At 45.8% G+C, this 26,187-nt stretch overlaps 1 protein-coding gene and 3 non-coding genes across 4 annotated transcripts; 2 read left to right on the top strand and 2 right to left on the bottom strand.

Moving 5' to 3' along the window:
- Window positions 1–8,808: 8,808 nt before the first annotated feature.
- Window positions 8,809–8,881, bottom strand: TRNAR-CCU (transfer RNA arginine (anticodon CCU)). Its single transcript has one exon. It is a non-coding gene; the product is annotated as a tRNA-Arg (tRNA).
- Window positions 8,882–17,116: 8,235 nt separating this feature from the next.
- LOC133361878 (brother of CDO-like) lies at window positions 17,117–18,721 on the bottom strand. Its single transcript, XM_061580861.1, has 3 exons — window positions 18,691–18,721; window positions 18,126–18,313; window positions 17,117–17,375 (listed from the first exon to the last, which is right to left on the bottom strand). Exons 1-3 carry the CDS (start codon window positions 18,719–18,721, stop codon window positions 17,199–17,201), a joined length of 396 nt encoding a protein of 131 aa, XP_061436845.1. The 3' UTR covers window positions 17,117–17,198.
- A 5,661-nt stretch (window positions 18,722–24,382) lies between these two features.
- On the top strand, window positions 24,383–24,455 carry TRNAR-CCU (transfer RNA arginine (anticodon CCU)). Its single transcript has one exon. It is a non-coding gene; the product is annotated as a tRNA-Arg (tRNA).
- Window positions 24,456–25,342: 887 nt separating this feature from the next.
- Window positions 25,343–25,415, top strand: TRNAR-CCU (transfer RNA arginine (anticodon CCU)). The gene has a single exon. It is a non-coding gene; the product is annotated as a tRNA-Arg (tRNA).
- The last annotated feature ends 772 nt before the right edge of the window (window positions 25,416–26,187 follow it).

Genomic DNA, 26,187 nt, shown 5'->3' with positions numbered 1-26,187 from the left:
AGCGCAGGCCCCATTGTTAGGGAGGGGAAGGGATTAAGTAGGATTTACGCCTTGCACGCAGCACACTGATTAGCATATCAACAGCGCCCAGAACCGCCGTGCGCGTGCCAGAGGATCGCGAGCCCATTGTTTAGCGCAGCATCCCCTTTGAGGTAGGGAGGATAAATAGAGGGGCGCAGAGGGAAAATAGCTCTCTTCTCTCCAGCGCCAGGCGACAGGACGCTCTCCAGTCCAGCGACCCGATCGTCCGTGAGACGCATCGAGGTGCGCTGCGAGCACGGGATCAACGAACCGCCGTGGGCATCCAGCAGGAAGTAAGTAGGTGAATTAGAATCATAGCAGATAAATCGGGAATAGGTATAAAGGTATCAGCGTAGGCCAGCCTCGTCGACTCACTGATTTAACATTAAATTACCAGGTATCAGATAATAAATCATTAATAGCGAAGCGTGGTCTCGCGTGATATTGTCGTGCAGTGTGAGCGTGTGGGTGCGCGTGTGTACACTGTGGTTCACCACGTGAGTGAGCTCTGCGTAGAGCGGCGCACGAGTGGGCGTCGCGTGTGTGCAGGTGTGTGCGCTCGTAGTGTGGGTGAAGGGGTCGGTGCGTCCGCAGGCCCCCGATCCGTCTGTCGCCGCCGGGACTCGCGCAGTGTGAGGGCAGCGCCGTTCGCCCCGACCCCCGTTTTAATAGCGCGTGATCCGTGGAGAGACAACGCAGCGTCTGCAGGTGAACGAGGGCGTGCGGCGAGCTATGCCTCTCACACGAGCTCGCGGAGGGACGGACCAGGGAGGGGAGCCGTCGGGCGATGAGCCCAGCGACGGCAGCAGCTGCTCGCAGAGCAGCGAGGGGTCGGCGCACGGCGGAGCCCCTGCCATAGGCACGGAGCAGGGAGGGACTCCGGGGACCAGCGGCCCCAACACCATCAAACACAGGAACAACGAACCTGAAATCCACGTACATCCTGAAACCGATAATCTGCAGTAGTTTTTATTAAACAATGAGGAAAATGATCTACACTATGGGAACCTCATTTGCCAGTAAAAATATGATAATTGGTAAATTACCCTTCTATCTGGCAACAAAACTGACACCTTTTTACAAGGAGTCATGTTTGCATAGACCGCAATACCTCCAGTCATAATACAAACAAAAGAACATAACTCTGATAATGTGCACTGTCCTTGAAGTTGATTGGTCCACACCCGAGACAGCTTTCCTTAGAGCCTAGTCTCATATGGGTTGGACCAGTGCGCCTTTTGGCGTCATCTGGTCCCCGCTCACCTCGCGTCCAATGGGAAGCGAGCTGAGTGGGGGGGCGGGGCCAGCGGGGCGCGAAGGAGGGGCGAGATCTCAACCATGTGCCGGAGCAAATGCAAACAAATGTAATTAACTAAACTAAAGTAATGCCTTCACTACAGTAAAGTAACGCCTTCACTATTTAAGGCCTCGCCACAGAGACGATCACCCCTCTCTGCTGTACCTGTGTTGCTCTCTCTGTGTATCTAGGTGATATCTGTCTGCTTATATGTCTGTCTATAGTTTTTTCTGGTTAGATTTTATGTCGCTATTTCATTATACCTGATGGTGATTGCTTGTGTTGCAATCGAAACGTCGTATGCTATTATTTAATTTATTATTTTTTCTTTATACGTGACTTTACCGAAAGAACCAAAGAATAATTCCTGCAGTCACGAAAGCTCCAAAGTTAAGATTTCACTACACTCATTAAACATGGGGCCACTGTTTAAAATATTATTAATAATTCCAAGCGTTTGGAGTGGAAACAGAGAAGGAATTAGAATTGAATGCGTTTTTTTTCAAAAGTATAACGTACTTCAATGTTGTGGGGCATCTAAGATTTGTATCGTCAGCTTAACCTGTGAAAATAATCACAAAACCACGCTATCCAAGTCTACTACTGTGTGTATGTACATGCATCTGTACTGCTGTGTATGTCCACTCGTGTGTATATTTACACTTGTTTATGTGGATATGTACATGCGTGTATGTGTGTGTATAGGTATGTACAATCATTTGTTCGCACATTTGTTCGTGTAGTAGAACGCAATCCCTTTGTACGTACACTGCTGTGTATGTACACTCGTGTGTGTATGCGCACTCCAAAACATGATAAATGTACAGTAACGCCAACTGCATTCGTGCCAAACATGATACGCGGACACATGCTGCATATTATGCAACACATGCCCTTACCAGCAGCAGCATGCACAACATCTGAATTACACAACCGAAGTAGACAGCAAGCCGTCCATGGAGACGTGATCAACGTCAATACATAATAATGGTAATAAGCCGGATAAACAGAAAAGTACCCATTGTACCCATCAAACAGTCAGCTGGGTTGCCCCATGGGGGTATTGACCCATGGGCGAAACTGTAGGGGTGCGCTACGCAACTGGCCATGGTCCCGGCAGGTGAAGCTGCCAGCTCAGTCCGCTAAGACTTACTGTATAGCGACCCCTGCCTACTCGTAAGGTAAATGTGTTTGGGGACTCCACTAATCGCAGCACGCAGCACCCATTTTTTACATATAAACGTAATATTAGCGTAACTACCATTCGCACACTTGCATACACACCACACTCACACAGCGCAGGGTCTGCGCCCACAGTGCACTGGAGCACTGCGGCGCAGACCTTGCCAAACCTATGCTATCGCTCTCTTCCGGGCGTGTTAATTATTTATTTTTATCGAATCAAAGTGAGCTGTGGCTTTTTGCCGGCTGTTTTATTTCCATCGAATCAGAGCGAGCTGTTTGGGCGGGTCCGTAAATAAATTAACGTCCAGATACGCACGCAGACGACCAAACCAGCGTAGTTGTTTAAGATAAGTTTCAACCTCTCACCCCCCCACATTCAGACGCTGTCTTCTCGACATTCAGACTCTGAGACCCATAGAATCACTCACACACACAGAGCGAGCCATAGACTCATCACACACACAGACCCATAGACTCACTCACACACAGACCCATAGACTCACTCACACACAGAGACCCATAGACTCACTCACACAGAGAGAGAACCATAGACCAGGGGCGGTTTCTTCATTAGGGCAATTGGGCGACGCACCACCAATCTCATCCAACCACAGAGTCACGCTAGCCGTCACTGTGCCTCTGGATATAGTCCAATCAGCGTCATGTCACGTTCTGTGGAGTACCGCCTCTTTTTGGGCGATTTCACTCCGGCTTTTTTTCGAACGGCGGGCGCTCCAATGCATTCTCTATGGCTTCCGGGAGGGCTCGCACTAACGTGCTTACGTCATCATACGTATCCTTAACTTGTGCAGCGATTGGTGGGAACAAACATACACTATTAAAAATCTTTAAGAATAAGTGACAAATAATATTTGAAAACAATTTTGAATTTGAACAACAAAAAACATATCTTCATCAAATGTGATTAAAAATAAAAATAAAAGAGAGAACGAGAGCGAGACAGACTGTTGGGACATCTCGCGAGTTGAGGCCAGCTGAACTTGAACAACGTCGTGGCGAACGCAGTTAATTCTATCGTGTCATTAAAAGAAATACCATTCAGCCGTCGTAGTAATCAGGGTAAATTGTCAATTAAAGAGTTAGGGCCACCAAGACCAAATTTAAAATAAAACAAGTATCTACAAAGGGCAGGAAATTATATAATAGAGGATTCTCGAGGAACTGGTATGAGCGAATAAAATGGCTAGCAGGTTGCGAAGTAGCTAATGCTTTATTTTGCTACCCCTGCATTCTCTTCCATCCCGAGAACGGGACGGACATCGCATGGACAACTACAGGTGTCACCGATATGCATCATCTCTCGGAGAAGGTGAAAAAGCATGAAACGGCGAAGATGCATATGGACAGTTGCTTAAAATTGGCGGCTTTCGGGACGGTCAATATTGCCACACAGTTGGACGACAGTTACCGGATAGCTGTACGTCGTCACAATGACGAGGTTAGTAAGAACCGCCACATTCTGGGCCGTCTTATCGACTGTGTGAAGTTGTGTGGCCTGTTCGAATTAGCATCGAGGGGCAGAGATGAGAGCGAAGGCTCAAGCCACGTTGGCATTTTTCATGGACTGGTCAACTTGGTAGCATCGCGAGACGAGGTGTTTGAGGAGCACTTGAAAACTGCCACAGTCTTTAAAGGAACATCAAAGACTGTACAAAATGAGCTGTTGGATTGCATGCTATCAGTCATCAGGGAGCATATAATGGAAGAGGTGAAGTCAGCTAGATTCGTAGCAATTCAAGCAGATGAGACTACTGACGTTTCTACACAGACTCAATAAGTGCTTGTGTTCAGATACATTGACACGGACCATGCTGTGCAAGAACGTTTCTATGAGTTCATCCCTATCTTGAATACAACAGCCGAGTCGATTGCCAGTATGATTCTGGAGAGGCTGAACAGTCTTTTCACTGATGATGACAAATCTAAACTCATCGCGCAAGCATACGACGGGGCAAGTGTGATGAGGGGAGAGCGGGCTGGTGTGCAGCAAAAGGTGCGTGAACATTATGAAAATGCACATTATGTGCATTGCTATGCACACCAGCTGAATTTGATCATGCAGCAAGCTACATCTCAAACTCCAGCAGTTAGAGTATTCTTTTCTGATCTGAGTGGCATTACCAGCTTTTTTACCCGGTCACCAAAAGGCACTACTATTCTCGACGAGATTGTTACACGAAGGCTGCCAAGAGCCTCATCCACAAGATGGAACTTTAATAGCAGAATCGTGAACACTGTATACGAGAACCTAGATGACCTTATAGAGTGTTTCAGATCTATTGCGACTGACAGCTCATTTGTTCGCAACACGGTGAGGGAGGCATCTGGCTTCCTGAGGATGCTGCAAGATGAAGACTTTCAGTTTTTTCTGCATCTGTTTCATCAAATCATGCCTCACGTTGACGTGATGTACCAGCAGCTGCAGAAGAAGAACATTGATGCAGTCTTCATCAAACAAGCCCTCTAGAACTTCACAATGAAAGTGCAGTCCATCGGGTAAGATCATATAATATTGTTCATACCTTCTCAATATAGGACCATGTCATTTAAAAATGCATGCTATATGGTAACAAGATTTAGACACTTAAAAGTGGGGAACTAATTTAATCATCTGCATCTTTGGAAATTGTAATTACCTTGTTTGTAACAAAGTTTAGCCAGCAATTTTTATATCTTTTGAGCTATTCTCAGAAAATATATCTAAAACAGACTATTTGTGTTGCTTCTGTTTTTCTAAGACATGAATAAGTATTGTCAATGACATGAGATTATTCATAAAACATGTTTTATTCATAAAAACACTGTTGATCTATCTGTGTTCAGGGACCAGAGCTCATTTCAGGAGCAGGAGCACGTAGCAACAGGAACAACACGATCTAGGAGGGACTTGGGAGAAGAAGACAAGCAGAGGCTGTCTAAAGAGGTCTTTATTGCTGACCATTTAAATACTCGAGTGTTGGAGAATCTCACTTTATTTTTACAATCAGTTTAGGAAAGGATAGTAGCAGTATTTTTTACTCCTAGCATTGTACTTTGAAATTTGTACATTCCATTCGAACACCAACACAATCTTTATCCTACACGTCAACGATTCAGTGAACAATATTATTTGTCGCCACCTAGTGGAATCTTTAATAAAATAAACTGAGTGGATTGAAAATACATTTACTGGTCAAAAACCCTTGTCAAACTCCATTTGAGCTTGAATTTTGGTAATGTTAATTAACGTAATAACACACACACACACAAATCATCGCTGTCGGACGGAAGCCTTGTATGTCCAAAACTGTTACTTTTCAGGAAACGAAAGAAAACCTGTTTTTTCCCCAAAATAATTTCCAAGCTCTTTTAATGATTTTCATTGGCTACATATTTGTAAAACACATTGACAGATGTAAAGGGTGACCAATAGCATTAATTTTTGAAAAAAATATTGAGATATAAAATATGATTCTTCTTGATACATTGTTGCTGTCGGGATGGAAACCTTGTATCTCCATATTTATATTATAATACATAATTTATGTTATAACTAAAATAAATGTATTTATTTTGTCAGGTCTGCGACACAATCTTGGTCCACACCAAAGAAAGTTTCTCCTTTACCGACCACCTTGTAAGTGCCACGCTGCTACAAGGAGAGATGTTTCAACAGCATGGCCATACATTCCCTGTTGAGGCTTTGAACATCACTGTCAGGGCATACCCTATGTTAAATAAGGCGAAGCTGAAGACTGAACTGTCTCTCATTTATGAGAGTCCAGAATTCAAGGGCTGCTGTGGTGCACTGGCGCTGTACCAGGTTTTGCTGAAGTACAACCTCCAGGATACTTTTCCAGAGACTGTTGCTCTGTTGAACATCCTCATAACCACTCCCATGACAATTACTGAAGCTGAGAGGTGTTTCTCAACCTTAAAGAGAATCAAGACATTCCTGAGAAATGTAATGGGACAGGAACGTCTGAATGCAATGGCTATGCTTTCCATGGAGAGGGAACTAGTCAGGAACATGCCTGCTTTCAATGAGAGAGTAATTGATCACTTTGCTACTTTGAAAGAGAGAAGAGCAAAATTTCAGTATAAGTAAGCAGTGTATTAAGCGAGTAATGTGATGTAAGCAGTGTAATAATAGTGAGTGTAGAAACAAACAAGGAGATGTATTGTAAGAGTCACTTTATTTTTCATTAATATTAAAGAAGTGAAGTTGCCTTTACATGCTGAAGCTGTTAATTTATCCATTGCATGGGTGGACCTTGTCCTTATCAATCATCCAGACATTTGCCCCCCTGAGAGATGTTGCAGGAGCCGCCACTGCTCCAACACACAGCAACCAGTTAGTGCTGTACTAGTGTAATGCGAGCAAGAACAGGGTGGGTGCTGCCTCCACGCCACTCACACGGGCCGGAGTATTGGGGGGCGGAGCCTGGTCGACGGAGCGTGTGGGAGGAGCCACTGCTCACCTCGGCTCCAATGGGAGTCGGGGTGAACGGGGGGCGGAGACGGGGGCAGTACGGGAAGGAGGAGTCAGGGTCACGTGATGGGGAGGATATAGGGAGAGAGCCGGAAGAGATCGGGAGTTGGAAGAGAGTGGAAATAGGGGGAAGCCACGCTGGGCAGTGGTGGCGGCGCCATTTGCCACGTGGTGGAGGCCACGGCACCGTCGGCCAGCGGTGTGCGTGGGGTAGCCGCGGCTAGCGGAGCGCGAGGGGCTAGCGGAGCGCGAGGGGCTAGCGGAGCGCGCGGGGCACACGGAGCAGCAGTGTGGCTGTGGAGTGTACGGGGCACACGGAGCGTGCGCGGGGTGCACGGCAGAAGAGGCGCGGGTCCGACCGAGGACGCCGCGGGGTGTGAGACAAGAACCCAATGAAGGGACGAACGAGACCTACATCGCCTGACAGAGTCCTTATTACCATTTTAACCACGACGAGTGAGGCGTGGGTGCTGGAAATGCCACGGGCCGAGTAGCGGTTGGATGCAATAATGCATCTCTCGTCTTCAGCCGAGTTCAATTGTCCCATCATCGTGAAGGCTGCACGGTTAGGAGTTGCCACAAAACAATGGCGCAGCGACAACTTTGAACGCCGAATGCTTGCCCCCAAAGTTCTGGAGGAGCATGCGTACACATTTCTCATTTCAGGCATCAGCATTTACAAAGGTGGGAACAGTGAATTACATTCAGATTCCAACTACACCAAGTTTTACTTTTCTCAACCGTAGATCCTGAAAAAATGAACAGGTTCGTCATCAGAGATTGCGTCTGTCCATCTTATTTTACAATGAGCGTACGAAGACATTGACGATGTATTTTAAATGCTTTCCATATCGTTATATGTACATACACATAAACAGCATACATTCATAATAGATTCTGCTCCAGTGATGTTGCATAATGAATAGAAGCTTAATTATATATACAAGTTATTTACTGTGCATATTAGCATTTAGACGCTCAACTCGTGTTTTTATAGTCATGTGCCTGTGTTGGAAATTCCACATTCCTATGACAGTCGAATCTCGGTGCAGGACAACCACGGCTGACACCCCCTGAAAATAGATCGGAAATAAGCGCTGAGAATGTTCAAACAATACTCGGCACCTGCACATTAAAGCCTGTGTACACGCACACTGAAATATGAGGATAAGGTCCCCATTTTGTGCCTCCCAGCAAAATACGATCCAGAGCTAAGGGTTGCCAAAACTTTACACCACAAACTCTGATTGTGAATGACAAATGAAAGCCGACAGGGAAGAAGAATAGGGCTTTAAAAAAATTAACCCGTAAAAACAAAGTTTTTCACTATAAATCCTGTATATGTGTGGCATCGGTTTTATTTTTTTATTCATTTGTTTTTCTTGAGTAAGAGTTTCATTTTTATAGTGTGTTGACACACATCCAGATAATTTTCTGTGTTTAGGAAAAATATATGATTGTGTTAGTGAAATTTTTTTTTCCTACAAAGTGGAAAATTTTGGAAATTTTTTTCCACGAAAATATTTGTCACGCACAACGAGTCTGTGTGCAAAATGTCAGCTCGATTGGATCACAGGAAGTGGGTTAAAAACGACCGAAAGATTTGCACGGTCGTAAGCAAGTGAACTTAATATAAAGGATTTAAAATGGATATGTATTTCCCCCTTTCGTCCCCTCTGCTTTATCAGTGTTGATTCCTGTCACCAAAGTACACGGATTTCAAACTCTTTTCGATCGGCACAGTACCACCCTTCGCTTCTCATCGTCAGATTCATAAACTTGACGTCTACAAAATGAACAACTTTTTCTCAGCAACCCCAGGTGGGACTCGAACCCACAATCCCTGGCTTAGGAGGCCAGTGCCTTATCCATTAGGCCACTGGGGCTACATGTAGCATGATGAAAACTGGCTTATGTACAGACTTCGTAAATAAAACTCACAATAAAAAATATATGTTTTCTCCCCTTTCATCCCCTCTGTTAATTCATGTTGATAATTTGTTTTTTTTCCTAAAATGGTGGGAAATTTTTGGAAAAAAAATGTTACACCGAAAATAAATGGGTCACGCACAAACGAGTCTGTTGTGCAAAATGTCAGCTCGAGTGGATCACGGGAAGTGGGTTTAAAAAACGACCGAAAGATTTGCACGGTCGTAAGCAAGTGAGCTTAATTAAGGATTTAAAAAAAGTTAAATTGCAGTCCACAGTTGACGTTCTAATAGCTCTCACAGTAACCCAAAGTTTACTCGGATGAAACATGCTGGGTGAAGGTTTTGATTGCAGCCTTGTTAAATAATTGCGCTGTGTTTTTTTCAGGCCCAATAATTGCTTCCAGGTTGATCGTTCGCCAAACACCTTCCATGGCTGCGCACATTTCTTGCTGCGTTGCGAGCTGTAGGAAGTAAAGGAAAAAGAAGAGGGAGGGAGGAGAGAGACGAAAAAACCCGTATAATTAGAGTCGGGCAGACATGTGCGGGACACTTGCAAATGCATCAGTTGTATGACAGGCGATACATTTGAAACTAAATATTAAGTTTACCGTTCTTCGCGGCATTCGTTATTTTAAACACGTACCTGACAAAGACTTACCCATTGGCCGTGTGTTTATTGGCGTGTGTATCAATAACAATTGCAAAGGGGAGTGGTGGGGACATGATGGCTCGTGCATTTGAGCTCACGAGCCTCGTTTATAGGATCCCGTTCTTTGGCCACAGGGCCCAACGCACTGACCTGCCCGAGGTTGACTCGGGGAAAAAATTAGTACTCGGTACGGTGAGGACAACACGAGTACTCGGGTGAATAACCAAAACAAAACCAGTGCACTTTGTTGCTGGCCACACACAAGGCTTCATTGATCTTGCAAACAGCACTTGCCCTGATAGTCTACAAGGTAATTTGTATATTATATATTTAAAGGAAATATGTTTCAGGCAAAAAACGTACATTGTGAGTATATAAGTGAACAGTAATTGCCACGTGTTATATTTGTGCCTGGAAAATAATTGCACCCAGACAGAATTACATAGCGTTACACATCATTAATAAGCACATACATTAAAACAAACTATCTAGTTGACATGCCAATCAATTGTTAACTGCACACACAAGTTCGACCTATAATGGGCTCTTAACATTTACGTTTTATTAACGCGAGGTACTCTTCTTAAACATTTCCACATGAAACCTGTTCGATGGCCCACTCCACAGAGTACCTTTGAAGAGATATGGCAACGTTCCACAATCCAAGTGCATACTTGTTTTTTTGCCCATGTGTATGGCCATGTGCCGTTAGCGATCACCTATTACACCCGACACCCAATCAGAGGAAAGTTAGTCAAATTGCACATGTATTGCTCTCTGATCTAAGCCACCCAATATGATTTCTGCCCATGGGAAATCGGTATTCGAAATAGGCTTAGGTTTCCTTTAGTGTGAATTCAGCCAAAATAATGATTATCTACGGCAGTATATCAGTAAAGTGATGAGAGACAAAGGCAGTGGCGGCGTGGGTGTGATGCTGGCTACACGAGCTTCGTGTAGCTGTGCCGACCTTAACAGGGCGCTCACAACGCACTGTGAACACTTGGCTTGACAAATGGCCTAAACAAGGTTCTGTGTGCGGTCGGTTTGTCTGCGTGTATGCTGGGAGCTGTGCTGCAGATGTCCGAGGCACTGTGCAGCGCTACAATCCCACCAAAAATGGTTCAATTCCCCACCATACACATCTGTCCCGGGTCACAGCTAGGTGTTACTCGGCCAAAAGTGAGTATCTGGTACAGGACGTATTATATCAACGAAGGTAAATAGGCAACCGACAATGTGGTGTGGGCCGAACCGCCTCTCTCGTGTGCAAAGCTGGCCGTGGCGAGTTTCTTGCTCATGATAAAGTCTCCAAGTCTCCAAGGTTCAAGGGCAGGGGGGGGGGGATCATTGATTTTCTGTGTGTGCATCACTGTTGCGTGTGTTTCCTATATCTCCCTTTGGGTGCTCCCCTCTATGCGCGTGGCAAGTTTGTGCAGGTGTGCCATGTGTATGGCCCGTCATGCGCGGGTGAGCGAGCTTTCCCAGGCATGTACATACCACCCCCCCCCCCATGTGTTGAAGTGCACACGCGCACGTGTACGAGTGCGCCCAAGCAAAATGTGTGTGTCCATCAGCGCACGTGCGTTGCGTTCACCGCACGGGGAGCACGTGGCTTGCTTCTAAAACACGTGCTGGTGTTTATACACCGCAGCAGGTATTTATGTAGGGCTGAGTTAACCTAAGGGAAGCCCAGGACATCATCAAAAGTCCACTCGCCGTTGATGTTTACCATGGCTGCAAATCAAATCCAGGACACTAATGTCGTAGCGCAATTGCGCTGACACACACGTCCATGCACACGGGATGTTTTTAAACGTGCGTTCATTTTCTTTTTCGTTGATTCTGACGTGAATTTGCCAATCATCACTGATTCTTTCTCATGGTAATCAATAATGGAACAGTTCTTTGAGAAAGCAACGTTAACCAGTATTATCATCATGTTTTAAATAATAAGTCAGAAATTCAAGCCCTTGAACAATCTACCGCTGAATGACGGCCTCGTCCTCGCCTTGGTTGGTTTTGAGGGTCGCACTGACCATATTTAACGGTGCTGGGTTGGCAAAAGGTTAGACGAAGCCAAAAAGGATTTCAGATATTAAAGAACACTGATGTTCTCTCTGGTTAGAAATTTTACTTTTGGGTCTGAATTGATAGCTTAGTGCACTACCACGGGCACCACTGATCCTCCCAACGTATTCATATTCATAGTAACTACCACATCATCATCAGTTATGGTATATACACTGCTGGATGAAGATCTCCCTATGCCACGTCAATCCTGTCTTGTTTATTTTAACTCGTATTGCGTGCCCTTCAGTTATCAGATCAACCAATAACAGCAAAACAAATTTCCATTAGGAATTTGAAGATTAATTCCTACAAACAAGCAACTCTCTATAGATGCCCAATGACGTTTGAGAGAAAGAGCCACTCGTTGAGGAGACACAACACATTTTCGATTCCGGTTTCCGGAATTGAGGATGCATTTCTATTGTCCTCGATGTGTGAGAGTTTTGTGGTGGAATTCCGAGACAAATTCCCAATAGAATTCCAAAAGACGTTAGAAATGGGATTGAGGAGGTGTAAAAGAGCCGGGGTAATCTGGTGAAAGCTGTGAGCTTAATGCCTCTGTCGAGAATTACATTTCCATCTGCTTACCAGTGTCAGGAACTGTAATGTCCAGAGGCATACCAGTGATCGTACCAGCTGTAAAACGCTTCTTGACCACAATTACAACGTTCAGTGGATTCGCAACCCACCGCTAACGGTTGCAATCACAGCTCGATATCGACAATTCCCAAAAACAACGGCATCGTGAGGTCATTTTCTCCGTGTATGCGAGTGTGTTTTAGTAGCACGCTGGTGCTTTTTGTCTTGTGAAAATGACTTAATAGGAGTGCTAATTTGAATGCTGCAACATTTCACTTTGCACTTGTGATTTGGGGAATTGGCAATCGTCACCTAACCCTCACGAATTCCCATTGCAGCCAGTGCTGTGGCCCATCGTGGGATAAATGGCACTCGTGTGCTTATGCAGCAATGGATGGTTTTTTTCGAAAGAAAATTATGGTTTATTTGTATAAAAAACAGTCAGATCTATTGGTAAAAATGTTTTTATATTTGCTATGAGGAAGGTTAATCGCAATTGTTAGAAATATCACTTATTGTACGTTATGCTGTGTCCTTTGCGCAGTGTGACGGAGGAATGTGTTGTAGTTTGCATTATTTGTTGTCGTGCACCACTGCCAATGCAGATGTAGAAAAGCGTTGGGGGAATTAAACGAAAAGGAAAGTGAGATACAAAAAAGACTCTCAACTTGACGGATACACCGCATTAGCAATGATACATTTAAATAATGGGAAAAATTTTACATGATCGTGAACAATACATGTAAGTGTCATGTATAAAAACTTTGCATTTTAATCATTTCTACGTTAATTTATCTGGGAAAACATACCGACCTGACTGAGAAGATTATCGAGTTGTGCCTAAGTGCATCCAATGGTTGATTTATGTACAGACGTTGGTAGAAGAAATATAGAATGTCTTTGTCTCAGGGCTCTACGGGGTAATTCCCTGGTGTCTGTCAGTTGCCAGTCACAATATGCCTGTCCTTTAAACACGGAGGCCACGTGTAATGCAAATGCTGCTTGAGTGAGCTCACTCGTGATGACCAAGGTTAAAAATAAAAACAAGTTTTGGCTCGTTCATTAATGTACTTAAATAATGCCGTGTAGCCCGGGAGAGAGCATGTATATAACGTCTAGCAAAAAAATTCAAACACTTTTGGCCCTGACAGTGTATTGGCTTGAGCCATCAAACTGCACGTGCACAAATAGAACAGATTGTTTGTTCATAGTGCATCGGCAGTGGCGCCCAAAGCACAATAGCAAACAACGCAACACATTTGTCAATAACACTGTAGCCGTCAACATTTAAAGTCAAGTGTATAGGCGATATATACAACCCAAAGCATGTCGTATGAAGTGATGTCTCCAACTCTTATGCACTCCACCTCTCTGGTCCGCTGTGTGTGCTGTGAAGGAGGGAAAATGCCCCAAACATCGCCCATCATAGCCCTTTTTCTTTTTCAGGCTATGGTGTTGTTGACGAATGCGTGTTTTTGTTGTTATTACGTGTGCGAATATGCTCAGCTTTTAAAAAACGTAGGGAGAGCGTGGCGGTTACCTGCCATGGCACCGGTGTAGCTTAGCGTGGCTCATGCACGGTGAAACAGCGGTGCAGGAAAAGCTCGCAGCTTCCTCTTCAAGCGTTTTTTTTTTGTTGCTTTAAAAATATGCCTCCATGGAACACTGATGCCCTGTTCGTAATGCCCCAAAAATGTGGCAGCCTTCATAAAGCTCTATATTAATTAAAACAATGCGTTGCATTGATCATTTTTTGGACTCGTACACATTGCCAGCAGGCACATTGTGTGCTTGCCAAGAAATATTCCTTTTAGACATCTCCGCTGCGGGTGAAATCTTGGCGGGACTATCTCTCTCATGATCCAGCATCACAACAAGATATCTGCCCATTGTGTTGGCTGAATATGGTCTAAATTCTGGATCTAAGTGATGGCGCCAAAGGTGGTGGCGATTATTATGTTCATGGTAGTGATGGTGATAATATAATACAGAAATGACATTATTGATCATCATCTTCATCTGTCGTCACGATGGTTACGACCATCTGGCGGAGGGTAGAAAGCTCTGGTTAGGCCTGGTACCATTGTTGCTTTGGCCACGATGGCATATTTTGATCTTGATCTTGACCAGCATCAGCACCATGAGAGTGTTTGCTGTCAAAGTTATCTGTTATCCAGCCAGATGCCACTGCGGCAGAGTGCTTGCCTCAGGGGAGCGGGGCTGGGTCCTTAACTCCGTCCATCATCCATCGAGGGTCGATACACTCCATACCAATTTGAGAGACTCCACTAGTAGCTGCCATGTATAGAAACCGGGCCCGTAGCATATTATCGTAGAATATCCACTGCTGGATGGCAATAATGGCCTCGAAGAGAAATGAACACTGCCTCACCCTTCCGCAGTGCAGCGAGAGAGCCGGACTCAACTCCAGTCGCTTATGGCCCCGGTCCATTGTACCTTTGCGCCATTACCGATGACTCTGTGCGTGTGTGTCTCTTGTAGCCAGAGCCGGCGGCGGCGGCGTTAGCGCTGCCACGAGACATTCGATCACCCCCCCCCCCCCCCGGTGCACGAGCATTGCGGCCACGTTAGGAAGCAGCCACCATGTGGTTTGCGTTTTTCTTTTTGGCCAGGGGACGGTTCTTTTGCTAAACAAACGCTGGCCTGTGAAGCCTAATGAGACGAGGCCAGAGCTGTTGCTGATGAGGCAGGAGGGGGGGAAGAATAAAAGCAAAGGGGTTTGTTTTTTTCAACAATAAAAAGAACAGATCGGTGCATTTGCGTTTTACGAAAGAAAAGAAAATGCGTTTATGGTTGTGATTTAGGACGGACGATGAGATTAGTTTGTTGGTGATTGGTGTGTGAATGGGCATGCTTTTTGTGTCTGGTGTTTGCCTGTGTGTGGAGAGGTGATAAGCGCATGTTGCCGCTGTCCTGGAGACCAAGGTTTGTGTGATGTTTCACAGGCGTGTAACGATGCATGGATTCGATTTAAATTGATTCTCACAATCATGATACAATGATCAAATTGCGTGTGAGAGATTTGATTCTTTTAAATTCGTATATGTTGTATTTAATTGGCTCATCGTAAACTCTGCAACCACTAGAAGTGATACATTTACCGAAATAACAACACTGTTTTACAGAAACCGTGACCCCCAAATTGTGAACATTTCATAGAATTTCCAGGAAGGGGATCATTGAATGCCCGATAGTAAATGCAATACCGTACATTACAATCTCAGTGACTCGGGTCTGATTCTGTTGCTGGTCAGAAACTGACTTTTGCCTCCACTATGTTGACTTCGACTAAAATGAGGTCCATCCCCGATGAGAAGACAACACGACGGACACCGCACTCGCCCACCTCTCGTCTCGCAGATCATGACGTTGCTGAACGCGCTCTCTCCCGCCGTGCTAAACCACTGGATCTTGATGTCGTACGACGTCTCCGGCTGAAGTCCGCTCAGCACGTGCCAGTCTCTGCTCCCTGGGGTGACACGGCGAACGGCAGCTGTTACGGCCGAGCCGCATCGTGGATCAATTCGACCAACGCGTGACCGCGTGACTCACGCGGCACGCCACGTGTTTATCAGCTGCAGGATGCAATCAGCTACGGTGTGACATATCTTCACGCTCCTGTAACGTGATTGTACTATGAGCATCTCGATGGCGAGATGTTAGCTACCTCACCTGGTATAGAGGAGGTCGTGAGTTCGATCCCGACCCTGACGCCGACATATTTGTAGTTTGCATGTTCTCCCCATGGTTGCGTGGATCATTCTCCAGGTCCTCGGGTTTTTTCCCCTCGACATTTGGAAACATGCATTTAGAGTATTTGGCTGCTGTAAATGCCCACATGATAAACCACTTCGTTGAGCCATCATTTGAGGTCAGGTCGCTGGCCACTTCATTGAGCTATGTAGCTCAATGGGCCTTACCTGATAAAATGTTAAGTTTGGTTTAGTCTTTGTTTCGGAATGAAAGTTACAGGGGACTTGTTCTCTTGAACAGCAAATTATGTTCGTGCAGTATTCTCTACGTCTTCCGTAGACGTGTTTCGTTTGCTCTGATTTGCACGTGCTTCGTTGCTGTACTTTATATTGCAAATGGGTTTATGCTTGGTCTCTTGAGCTCTAACCTGGTTAAACAAATTAATCTGAATTCTAGTGCAAGCTAGACAAAGACATAAAGACAACGATCCCCAAAATGGCCTTAACAGATTGTAGGGGCAAGTGCTGCTAGCGAGTAGCACCTATGAAGGCCGGCACGGCACATGAGCGGGTGGGTGGCCAGCACCACTCCCAACCGCCTTTTTCTCCCTAGTGGCGATGTTTACACACCGCACCAGGTACTCATTTGAGGCTGAGTTGACCTAGGGGAGGCCCAGGACCGGTTCAGATAGTTGTCACTGGTGTTGGCCGTGAGCAGAGGGTTCATCGTGCAGCGCGCTAACCGCTGCACCACCGCTCCCCACAGTGCAAGCTCGGACAACATACACAAACAGAAATCTGAAAGACATTACATTCATTTTTCAAATGACTGTGGTAAGTACCCACAATGCACACGTCATACAACTCAGACCGTTATACTAATGCATGTGCTCTCTTTACAACGCTTTCTATAAATTATGAGAAAACCCATGCCAACAAAAGGGGACGGCCACATTTCACATTCGAGTTGGCGATCTAAACAACTGTACGGCCCCACCACGTTAAGCTCTCCTGAGCTGGCAGCCTCGACAAGGCTGACAGCGGCGGTCACATGACACGCGTGCACGGCACGACGGGGAAGCCGCACCTTCTGACTGCTTACGAGCGGCGCGCATTTGTGCGCTGTTTTTTTACTGCGAATTTGCGTCGGACCTGAGGCCACTAAACCGAGGAAGGCTGCGTCTGTAGCTGGAACGGCGTTCACCTGCGTACAACTTGCACAGCGCGAGGGCCGCTCACACGTGACGTCCCTCAAACTCTAAACATCCCGCAGAGCTCTAAGCCGATGTGACGGCGGTGGCTCGTGCCGGGTGCCGCCGAGGCGCTCACCGTGCAGGATCTTCTTGTGGTAGTCTTCTTCGTTGTCGCAGTCGGTGGGGCGGTAGTAGACGGTCACCTTCTGCACGGGCTGCGCCGGAGCTGCGGCAGACGGAAACTGCGCACGACGAGCGCGCGGGGTGGGGGGGGTCACGACCATCAGCGTGATCATCCTCGTCGTCGTCGGCATTGTGACGTGTCAGCGCCATAATCACCACCATTACTACCACTTTTTCAATCATCCTCGCACCACTCTCATCATCATGAATCGCACCTCCGATTATCACGGTTGGCTACGTACGGTGCGAAAGAAGTTCAACATCCACACACACAACATTCTACTTGAGAATTATTGCTCCGTCTCCCGGCACAACAGTGAGAAACAAATCGAGCAAGTTTCTAAAATTCCCCCAACCTGCTTCTGTCCTCCCAGCAGTTTAAACAGGGAACCCCACAGTTAGACGATCAGCAAGTACCAAGTGGTGGGGGTAAAGTGTGCGTACTCCAACACTCTTCCGAGACATCGGGTCGGCGTGAAAGAGGAGACCAAACACAGCGGAGGCGAGAGCAAGTGACTGCGCAGCCGCACACCTTTGACTTGACTCCACGCTGCTCTGATGAGCTTGGGGCATTTCTGGTGAATCAGCACATCTTGGTTGGATTTAAACATTCCTATGGTGGGTGCCAGTCATTGCACATGACAACTGGCATCCCACGAATGAGGCACTCATTTCACCGTCTTTCCCAGACAGGGATGTGAACCTGCCGCAAACCACTGACACGAGACGGTTGTTACGACCAAGTACTACCGCGCTCTCCGGCATCATCGTCGTCATCGTCGTCATCGATCGTTGAAATAGTTACGTACGGTCCAGGTGATGCGAATGGACGTGTCGCTCACGGCCTTCGTGGCGGAGATGTGGGGGGCGGCGAGCATTCGCTGGGAGGCGGACGCCCCCCCGGGGGAGCCCGAGAGATAGAACGGCGTGGAGGGGACGCTCCAGGGGCTCTCGCCGTGCGCGTTCAGCGCCGCCACGCGGAAGCGGTACGCCCAGCCTGGGAGCGTCAAAGGAAGCGAGCACGAATTGGCGACGGTCACAAGCTGCGCGACAATTTATGTCGAGGTTTTTTTGTTTGTTTTGCTCGTTGTCTATAGGAGGTAAAGTGGGAAAAAATGTTTTGCAAAGATTGCGGACCCTGAAATGTGCCGAATCGCGCCAACGCTGGCGAGAGCGAACTACAACGGAGAGTTTTTGGGGCCTACTCCGCCACGTCGACTAGACTCGTGTTGAAAGGAGATGGGCATAAGCCACACTACTTTACTCCGCCACACGCGACCCGCCGATCGACCGACTGTGGTGTAGCCATTTATACTGCGGGCGGGCAGAAGTGAGGGTGGGGGGCATTAAGAAATGTGAGGGTGAACCGGTCACCTCTGGATTGCAGGCCCAGTGTGCCAACCATTACAACGTGGCAGCGCCATCATCCCCACATGCATGAATAGCTCGTAAACAATCAGCTGTCTGACAAATGGTGCCAGATCAGGAAGGAAGGACGGTGGGACAAGGGGGGGGGGGGTGAAGGCAATTGCCACCCCCTTGACAGCCAAACAATTGGTATGTTATCAATATTCATAAATCAGAGCGAACTCCGGTCATCCTTGCAATGGATTTTGGCAAGCCATCGAACAAGGACGGTCATCGCATTTTAGGTGCACTTCAGCGGTCCTCTGGAATGCTCTTCATTCCGATATTAGTGTAGGGGTGTCAGGGGAAGGATTCCCACCAATAGATGGGTTAGTGGGAGGGGTGATCGAAGAGATATAAGGAGAGAACGGGCGGGAAGAAGGGGCCTTTGGCGGGAACGAGATTGGGACGGCTGGGGACAGGTGTGGATGGAAGGAAAGGAATAAAGGACGAGACCCCTGCAATCTGGTGTCGGCTCCTACTTTACATCTGGTGGCAGCGGTGGCTGAAAGTATGAATAGATCGGGAGAGGGGAGGCACGCGGGGGGCCCGTACACAGATTCCCACGGCGAGCCTTTGTGATGGACGCCGCCGCATAATCTGCAATAATAAAGGCCTGCGTGAGAAAGGGATTAATTAGAATTTACGCCGCGCACGCCGCACATTGATTAGCATATCAAAGGCGCCCGGAACCGCCGTGCACGTGCTCGCGGGCGCGAGCCCATTGTTAAGGAACAGCTGAGGGCCGCCATCCCGCTCAGAGCCGCATCCCTTTGATGTAGGGAGGATAAAAACGGGGTGCAAAGGAGAGATCGGGACTCACTCCAGCGCCAGGCGACAGGACGCTCTCCAGTCCAGCGACCCGGACGTCCGTGCGACGCATCGAGGTACGCTGCTGGCACAGGGATCAACGGACCGCCGTGAGCACCTAACTGTGAGTAGCAAGGTGAATTAGGATCATAGCCGATAAATAGAGGGGTGGTAGAATAGGCCAGCCTCGTCGACCCATACTGACTCCACAACCAGTTCCAGGTAGCAAATAATAAATCATTAATAGCGAATCGTGGCCTCGTGTGATCTCGTGAGCAGTGTGAACGCGGGTGGTGCTGCGGCTCGCCTCGTGGGAGCGCTGCACAGAGCGGCGCGAGAGTGGGTGTCGCGTGTGGAGCTGCGTGTGTGCGCGTGCGTTCACTCCGTGTATGATACAGGTGCGCGATCATAACGTGAGTAGTCAGGGTTGAGTTGGAGTGTACGGAGCTGCGTGTGTGGGTGTGCGTACGTTCGCTCCGTGTGGGTTGCAGGTGCGCGATTAGGAAAGGGAGGTATCGTGGTAGCGTAAAGGGGGCATAATACTACTCGGTATCTAACCATGCCTACGACGCGGACCCGCGCTGGGGAGGAATCCTCGAGCGACGGCTCACACCCCATGGGTGAGGAACCCAGCAGCGGTTCGCCTAGCAGCGGGGGGGCGAGTAACGATGTTAGCCCGGCCGTTAGCATTATCGAGGGAGGGATCTCGGGGGCCAGCGACCCCGACAGTTTCAACACTGCCCACAGACTCAACACTGCCCACAGACTCAACACTGCACCACAGACTCAACACTGCACCACAGACTCAACACTGTACCATAGACTCAACACTTCCCATAGACTCAACACTGCCCACAGACTCAACACTGCCCACAGACTCAACACTGCCCACAGACTCAACACTGCACCATAGACTCAACACTGCCCATAGACTCAAGACTGCCCATAGACTCAACACTGCCGATAGACTCAACACTGCCCATAGACTCAACACTGCCCATAGACTCAACACTGCCCATAGACTCAACACTGCACCATAGACTCAACACTGCACCATAGACTCAACACTGCACCATAGACTCAACACTGTCCATAGACTCAACACTGCCCATAGACTCAACACTGCACCATAGACTCAGCACTGCCCATAGACTCAACACTGCCCATAGACTCAACACTACCCATAGACTCAACACTGCACCATAGACTCAACACTGCCCATAGACTCAGCACTGCCCATAGACTCAGCACTGCCCATAGACTCAGCACTGCACCATAGACTCAACACTGCACCATAGACTCAGCACTGCCCATAGACTCAGCACTGCCCATAGACTCAACACTACCCATAGACTCAACACTGCCCATAGACTCAGCACTCCTCATAGACTCAAGACTGCCCATAGACTCAACACTGCCGATAGACTCAACACTGCCCATAGACTCAACACTGCCCATAGACTCAACACTGCCCATAGACTCAACACTGCACCATAGACTCAACACTGCACCATAGACTCAACACTGTCCATAGACTCAACACTGCACCATAGACTCAACACTGTCCATAGACTCAACACTGCCTATAGACTCAACACTGCACCATAGACTCAGCACTGCCCATAGACTCAACACTGCCCATAGACTCAACACTACCCATAGACTCAACACTGCACCATAGACTCAACACTGCCCATAGACTCAGCACTGCCCATAGACTCAGCACTGCCCATAGACTCAACACTACCCATAGACTCAACACTGCCCATAGACTCAGCACTCCCCATAGACTCAACACTCCCCATAGACTCAACACTGCACCATAGACTCAACACTGCCCATAGACTAGCACTGCCCATAGACTCAACACTGCCCATAGACTCACTGCCCAATAGACTCAACACTCCCCATAGACTCAACACTGCACCATAGACTCAACACTACACCATAGACTCAACACTGCACCATAGACTCAACACTGCCCATAGACTCAACACTCCCCATAGACTCAACACTGCCCATAGACTCAGCACTGCCCCATAGACTCAGCACTGTACCATAGACTCAACACTGCACCATAGACTCAACACTGCACCATAGACTCAGCACTGCCCCATAGACTCAGCACTGCACCATAGACTCAACACTACCCATAGACTCAACACTGCACCATAGACTCAACACTGCCCATAGACTCAACACTGCCCATAGACTCAACACTGCACCATAGACTCAACACTGCCCATAGACTCAGCACTGCCCATAGTCTCAACACTGCCCATAGACTCAACACTGCCCATAGACTCAGCACTGCCCCATATACTCAACACTGCCCATAGACTCAGCACTGCCCCATAGACTCAACACTGCCCATAGACTCAACACTGCACCATATACTCAGCACTGCACCATAGACTCAGCACTGCCCATAGACTCAACACTGCCCATAGATTCAACACTGCCCCCCCTGCACCCCCCTGTACCCCTCCTCCTCATCCAGCAGTAGACAGAGTCTACCCTACACGATGTTGACTTTAGACGTGAGTATTGAGCAATGCATTCCATGATTGTGAAGCTTAAATCCACACAGCTCAGTGGAAACCATCGACCATTCGCCAGAGTCGAGCCAGCCCTTGGCAAGGGGCGTGTTGAGTCACCAGGGCTGAGTCTACACGGAGCCCTGGACACAGACGCTGCTGCAGTCAAGCTGCTGGGTGCTGGCTGGGTTCTTGCTGGGCTACTGCTGCTCCACCATTCCTGTGGTGCTGGGACTGACACCTCACCAGGCAAGCCTCTCATCACCACCACCTCCACCTCATCCTCCTGCTGTGTGGGTGAGTGAGCGAGCGAGTGGGGGGTGAGTGTGTGCGTGTAGGCCTCGGCAAGGTGGAGGTTAAAGGGAAAGCAGCGATTCTAGATTTGAAGTTTTCGTGACTGCAAGGGTTCATACTCTTAGCGGGTTGTTTCGGTAAAGTCACGTTGGTAAAAAAATAAAAAAATTATAATAAAATAAAATAAAAATACATCGACTTATTTTCACGTATTATTATTTTATTATTATTATTTAACCAACGTGTCTTTACGGAAAAAAACCTAAGAGTAAGAAAAACAATGAGCCTACTTTTACCCTTAGCCCATACAAATGACCCGATGTTCATGGTAATCACTGGGGTACTACTACACATGAACAAGGTTTATAGCGGTACATGCTGTAGGTAGAGCGCCTTGTTCATATAGATACTCTCGATGATTCCAATTTTACACGTTGTTGTTGTCGTTGTTGTATCCTCAAATCTTGAAAGTCAATTTTAACCCACTTCCCAATGTGGCATCGACTGCAAACTTGGTATACTTACGTCATACTGATGACAACACTATATTATATCATTAAAACTAAAAAAAAATATTTTAAAACATTCTTTTGTAAATGTTATGTTTCGGCTTGGGTCGAATTGTCCACGCTCAACTAACGTTGGCTGTAATTGGCCACGGTGAATGCATTTATGATACGTAGCTTTAGCGATTTTATTTACTACTACACACTAATATACACTACACTACACACTACACTATACACTACACTATTACTATACACTACGCTATACACTACACTATACACTACACTATTACTATACACTACGCTATACACTACACTATACACTACACTATGATACGTAGCTTTAGCGATTTCATTTCAATGTTACCACGATACGATACGTTCAATGCATGCTAAAAGTTAATTTTTATAGCAGATAGGATTGTTTCCTGAACAAACTTCATATTAATTTGCAGTTCATATAGGTAGGCTAAGAATTTACCTTGGTTTTTTTACTTTAAATGTTACTGTGCAATACAGTCTTGTAATTAATAAGTACACACAGGATATAGTCTATGCAGTACGCTACTGTAACTTGCTCTGTTTTGCTAGATTACCACCGTCCTGTAAGACTCCTGGCTAGGCTAGAGGCCATCTTCGACTTACGATATTTTCGACTTACGATGATAGGGTCGTTGTAACGCTTCTCCATCGTAAATAGAAGTGACATTCAGATCGACATCACATGCCACCCTCCATCTGCACTGCTCCTTCTGCTGCTGCTGCTGAGTTCAACAACTCGGCAGCATCAGCGTCACCGCCACGCAAAGTAGAGGAAAGGTAAAACCATCATTTAAATGTTTGTATAAATATATATTCAACTTAACTAATTCGTCATCTATATACAGATAACATGAAAACACGATCTTGTTTATCGATATACAGATACAGCTTAACTACGTGTTATCCATATACAGATAAAACTAAACTAGATTTAATCGGTATACAGATAATTGATATACTCTTAGGTTTTTTTCGGTAAAACTACGTAGGTAAGAAAAGTTATAAAATTATAATAAACGAAAAATAACTCAATTGTGATGTAATTTAGTTATTTTTCATTTATTATAATATTTTCCTATTTTTTTCCCACGTGACTTTACCGAAAAAACCTAAGAGTATGAATCCTTGCAGTTACGAAAGCTTCAAATCTCAAAGAAAATTGACGTATTTTAAAATCCTTTATATTAAGTTCACTTGCTTGCTTGCGCGCTTACGACCGTGCAAATCTTTCGGTCGTTTTTAACCCACTTCCCGTGATTCAATCGAGCTGACATTTTGCAAACAGACTCGTTGTGCGTGACAATTTATTTTAGTGAAAAAAAAATCCAAAATTTTCCACTTTTTAGGAAAAAAACAATTATCAACATGAATAAAACAGAGGGGACGAAAGGGGAAAAACATATATTTTTTTAATTGTGAGTTTATTTAAGAAGTCTGTACATAAGCCAGGTTTTCATCATGCTACATGTAGCCCCAGTGGCCTAATGGATAAGGCACTGGCCTCCTAAGCCAGGGATTGTGGGTTCGAGTCCCACCTGGGGTTGCTGAGAAAAAGCTGTTTATTTTGTAAAATCAAAAAGTCAAGTTAACGAATCTGATAATGAAAAGCCAAAATGGCGCTGTGCCTATAGAAGAGAGTTTTAAAACAGTGTTCAGTGATACTCTTTGGTTCTTTCGGTAAAGTTACGTCGGTATAGTGTCCATCATCAGGTGATGATGATAGACGCTTGTGTTGATGATAGACGCTTGTGTTGAGCCCGAAACGTCGTGATTTATTTTATTTTACACCTACGTGAATTTACCGAAAGAACCAAAGTGTATGGATTCCTGAAGTCACGAAAGCTTCTAATCAAGAGAGCTTTAAACATTCTAGATTTGAAGCTTTCGTGACTGCAAGGATTCATATTCTTAGGTTTTTTCGGTAAATTCACGTAGGTAAAACATTAAAATTAATAAAAGTAAAATTTTACTTTTTTTTACTTTTATTAATTTTAATGTTTTACCTACATGACTTTACCGAAAAAACCTAAGATTAAGAGTTTTAAACAGTGTACTTTGGTGACAATTATCAACATTGATAAAGCAGAGAATAAAAGGGGAAATACATATCCATTTCTATTATTATTAAATCCTTTATATTAAGTTCACTTGCTTGCTTACTTGCTTGCGCGCTTACGACCGTGCAAATCTTTCGGTCGTTATTTAACCCACTTCCCGTAATCCAAACGAGCTGACATTTTGCACACAGACTCGTTGTGCGTGACAATTTATTTTCGTAAAAAAATGTTTCCTAAATTTTCCACTTTTTAGGAAAAAAACAATTATCAACATGAATTAAACAGAGGGGACGAAAGGGGAAAAACATATTTTTTATTGTGAGTTTATTTAAGAAGTCTGTACATAAGCCAGGTTTTCATCATGCTACATGTAGCCCCAGTGGCCTAATGGATAAGGAACTGGCCTCCTAAGCCAGGGATTGTGGGTTCGAGTCCCACCTGGGGTAGCTGAGAAAAAGCTGTTCATTTTGTAAAATCAAAATGCCAAGTTAACGAATCTGATCATGAAAAGCCAAAATGGCGCTGTGCCTATAGAAGAGAGTTTTAAAACAGTGTTCACTTATACTCTTTGGTGCTTTCGGTAAAGTTACTTCGGTATAGTGTCCATCATCAGGTGATGATGATGGATGATAGACGCTTGTGTTGATAATAGATGCTTGTGTTGAGCCCGAAACGTCGTGATTTATTTTATTTTACACCTACGTGAATTTACCGAAAGAACCAAAGAGTGGATTCCTGAAGTCACGAAAACTTCAAATCAAGAGAGTTTTAAACAGTGTACTTTGGTGACAATTATCAACATTGATGAAGCAGAGAATAAAAGGGGAAAATACATATCCATTTCTATTATTATTAAATCTTTTATATTAAGTTCACTTGCTTGCTTGCGCGCTTACGACCGTGCAAATCTTTCGGTCGTTTTTAAACCCACTTCCCGTGATTCAATCGAGCTGACATTTTGCACACAGACTCGTTGTGCGTGACAATTTATTTTCGTGAAAATTGTTTTCCAAAATTTTCCACTTTTTAGGAAAAAAATAATTTCACAAACACAATCATATATTTTTCCTAAACACAGAAAATTATTCAAGAAAACAACAAAAATGTACAATATAAACAATCATACAAAAACTGAAAACCTTATAATCCTTATATACGACTTTCCTTATATTTAATTTAAAATAGCAAAGTGATAAAAATGAATCTCTTACTCAAGAA

Source organism: Lethenteron reissneri, unplaced genomic scaffold (assembly GCF_015708825.2).
Source record: "Lethenteron reissneri isolate LAM-NWPU_2019-01 unplaced genomic scaffold, ASM1570882v1 scaffold_1273, whole genome shotgun sequence".
NCBI classification, from domain to species: Eukaryota; Metazoa; Chordata; class Hyperoartia; order Petromyzontiformes; family Petromyzontidae; genus Lethenteron; species Lethenteron reissneri.
The sequence above is the reverse complement of the archived record's forward strand: the minus strand, read 5'-3'. Positions and strand labels throughout refer to the sequence as shown.

Bases quoted from the DNA above. Each gene is read 5' to 3' on its own strand.
- LOC133361878 (XM_061580861.1), bottom strand. From the start codon at position 18,721: ATGGTTGGCACACTGGGCCTGCAATCCAGAG. The intron at 18,314-18,690 runs GTGACCGGTTCA...TGACGCTCCCAG, and splicing joins ACTGGGCCTGCAATCCAGAG to GCTGGGCGTACCGCTTCCGC. The intron at 17,376-18,125 runs GTACGTAACTAT...CGTCGTGCGCAG, and splicing joins CCATTCGCATCACCTGGACC to TTTCCGTCTGCCGCAGCTCC.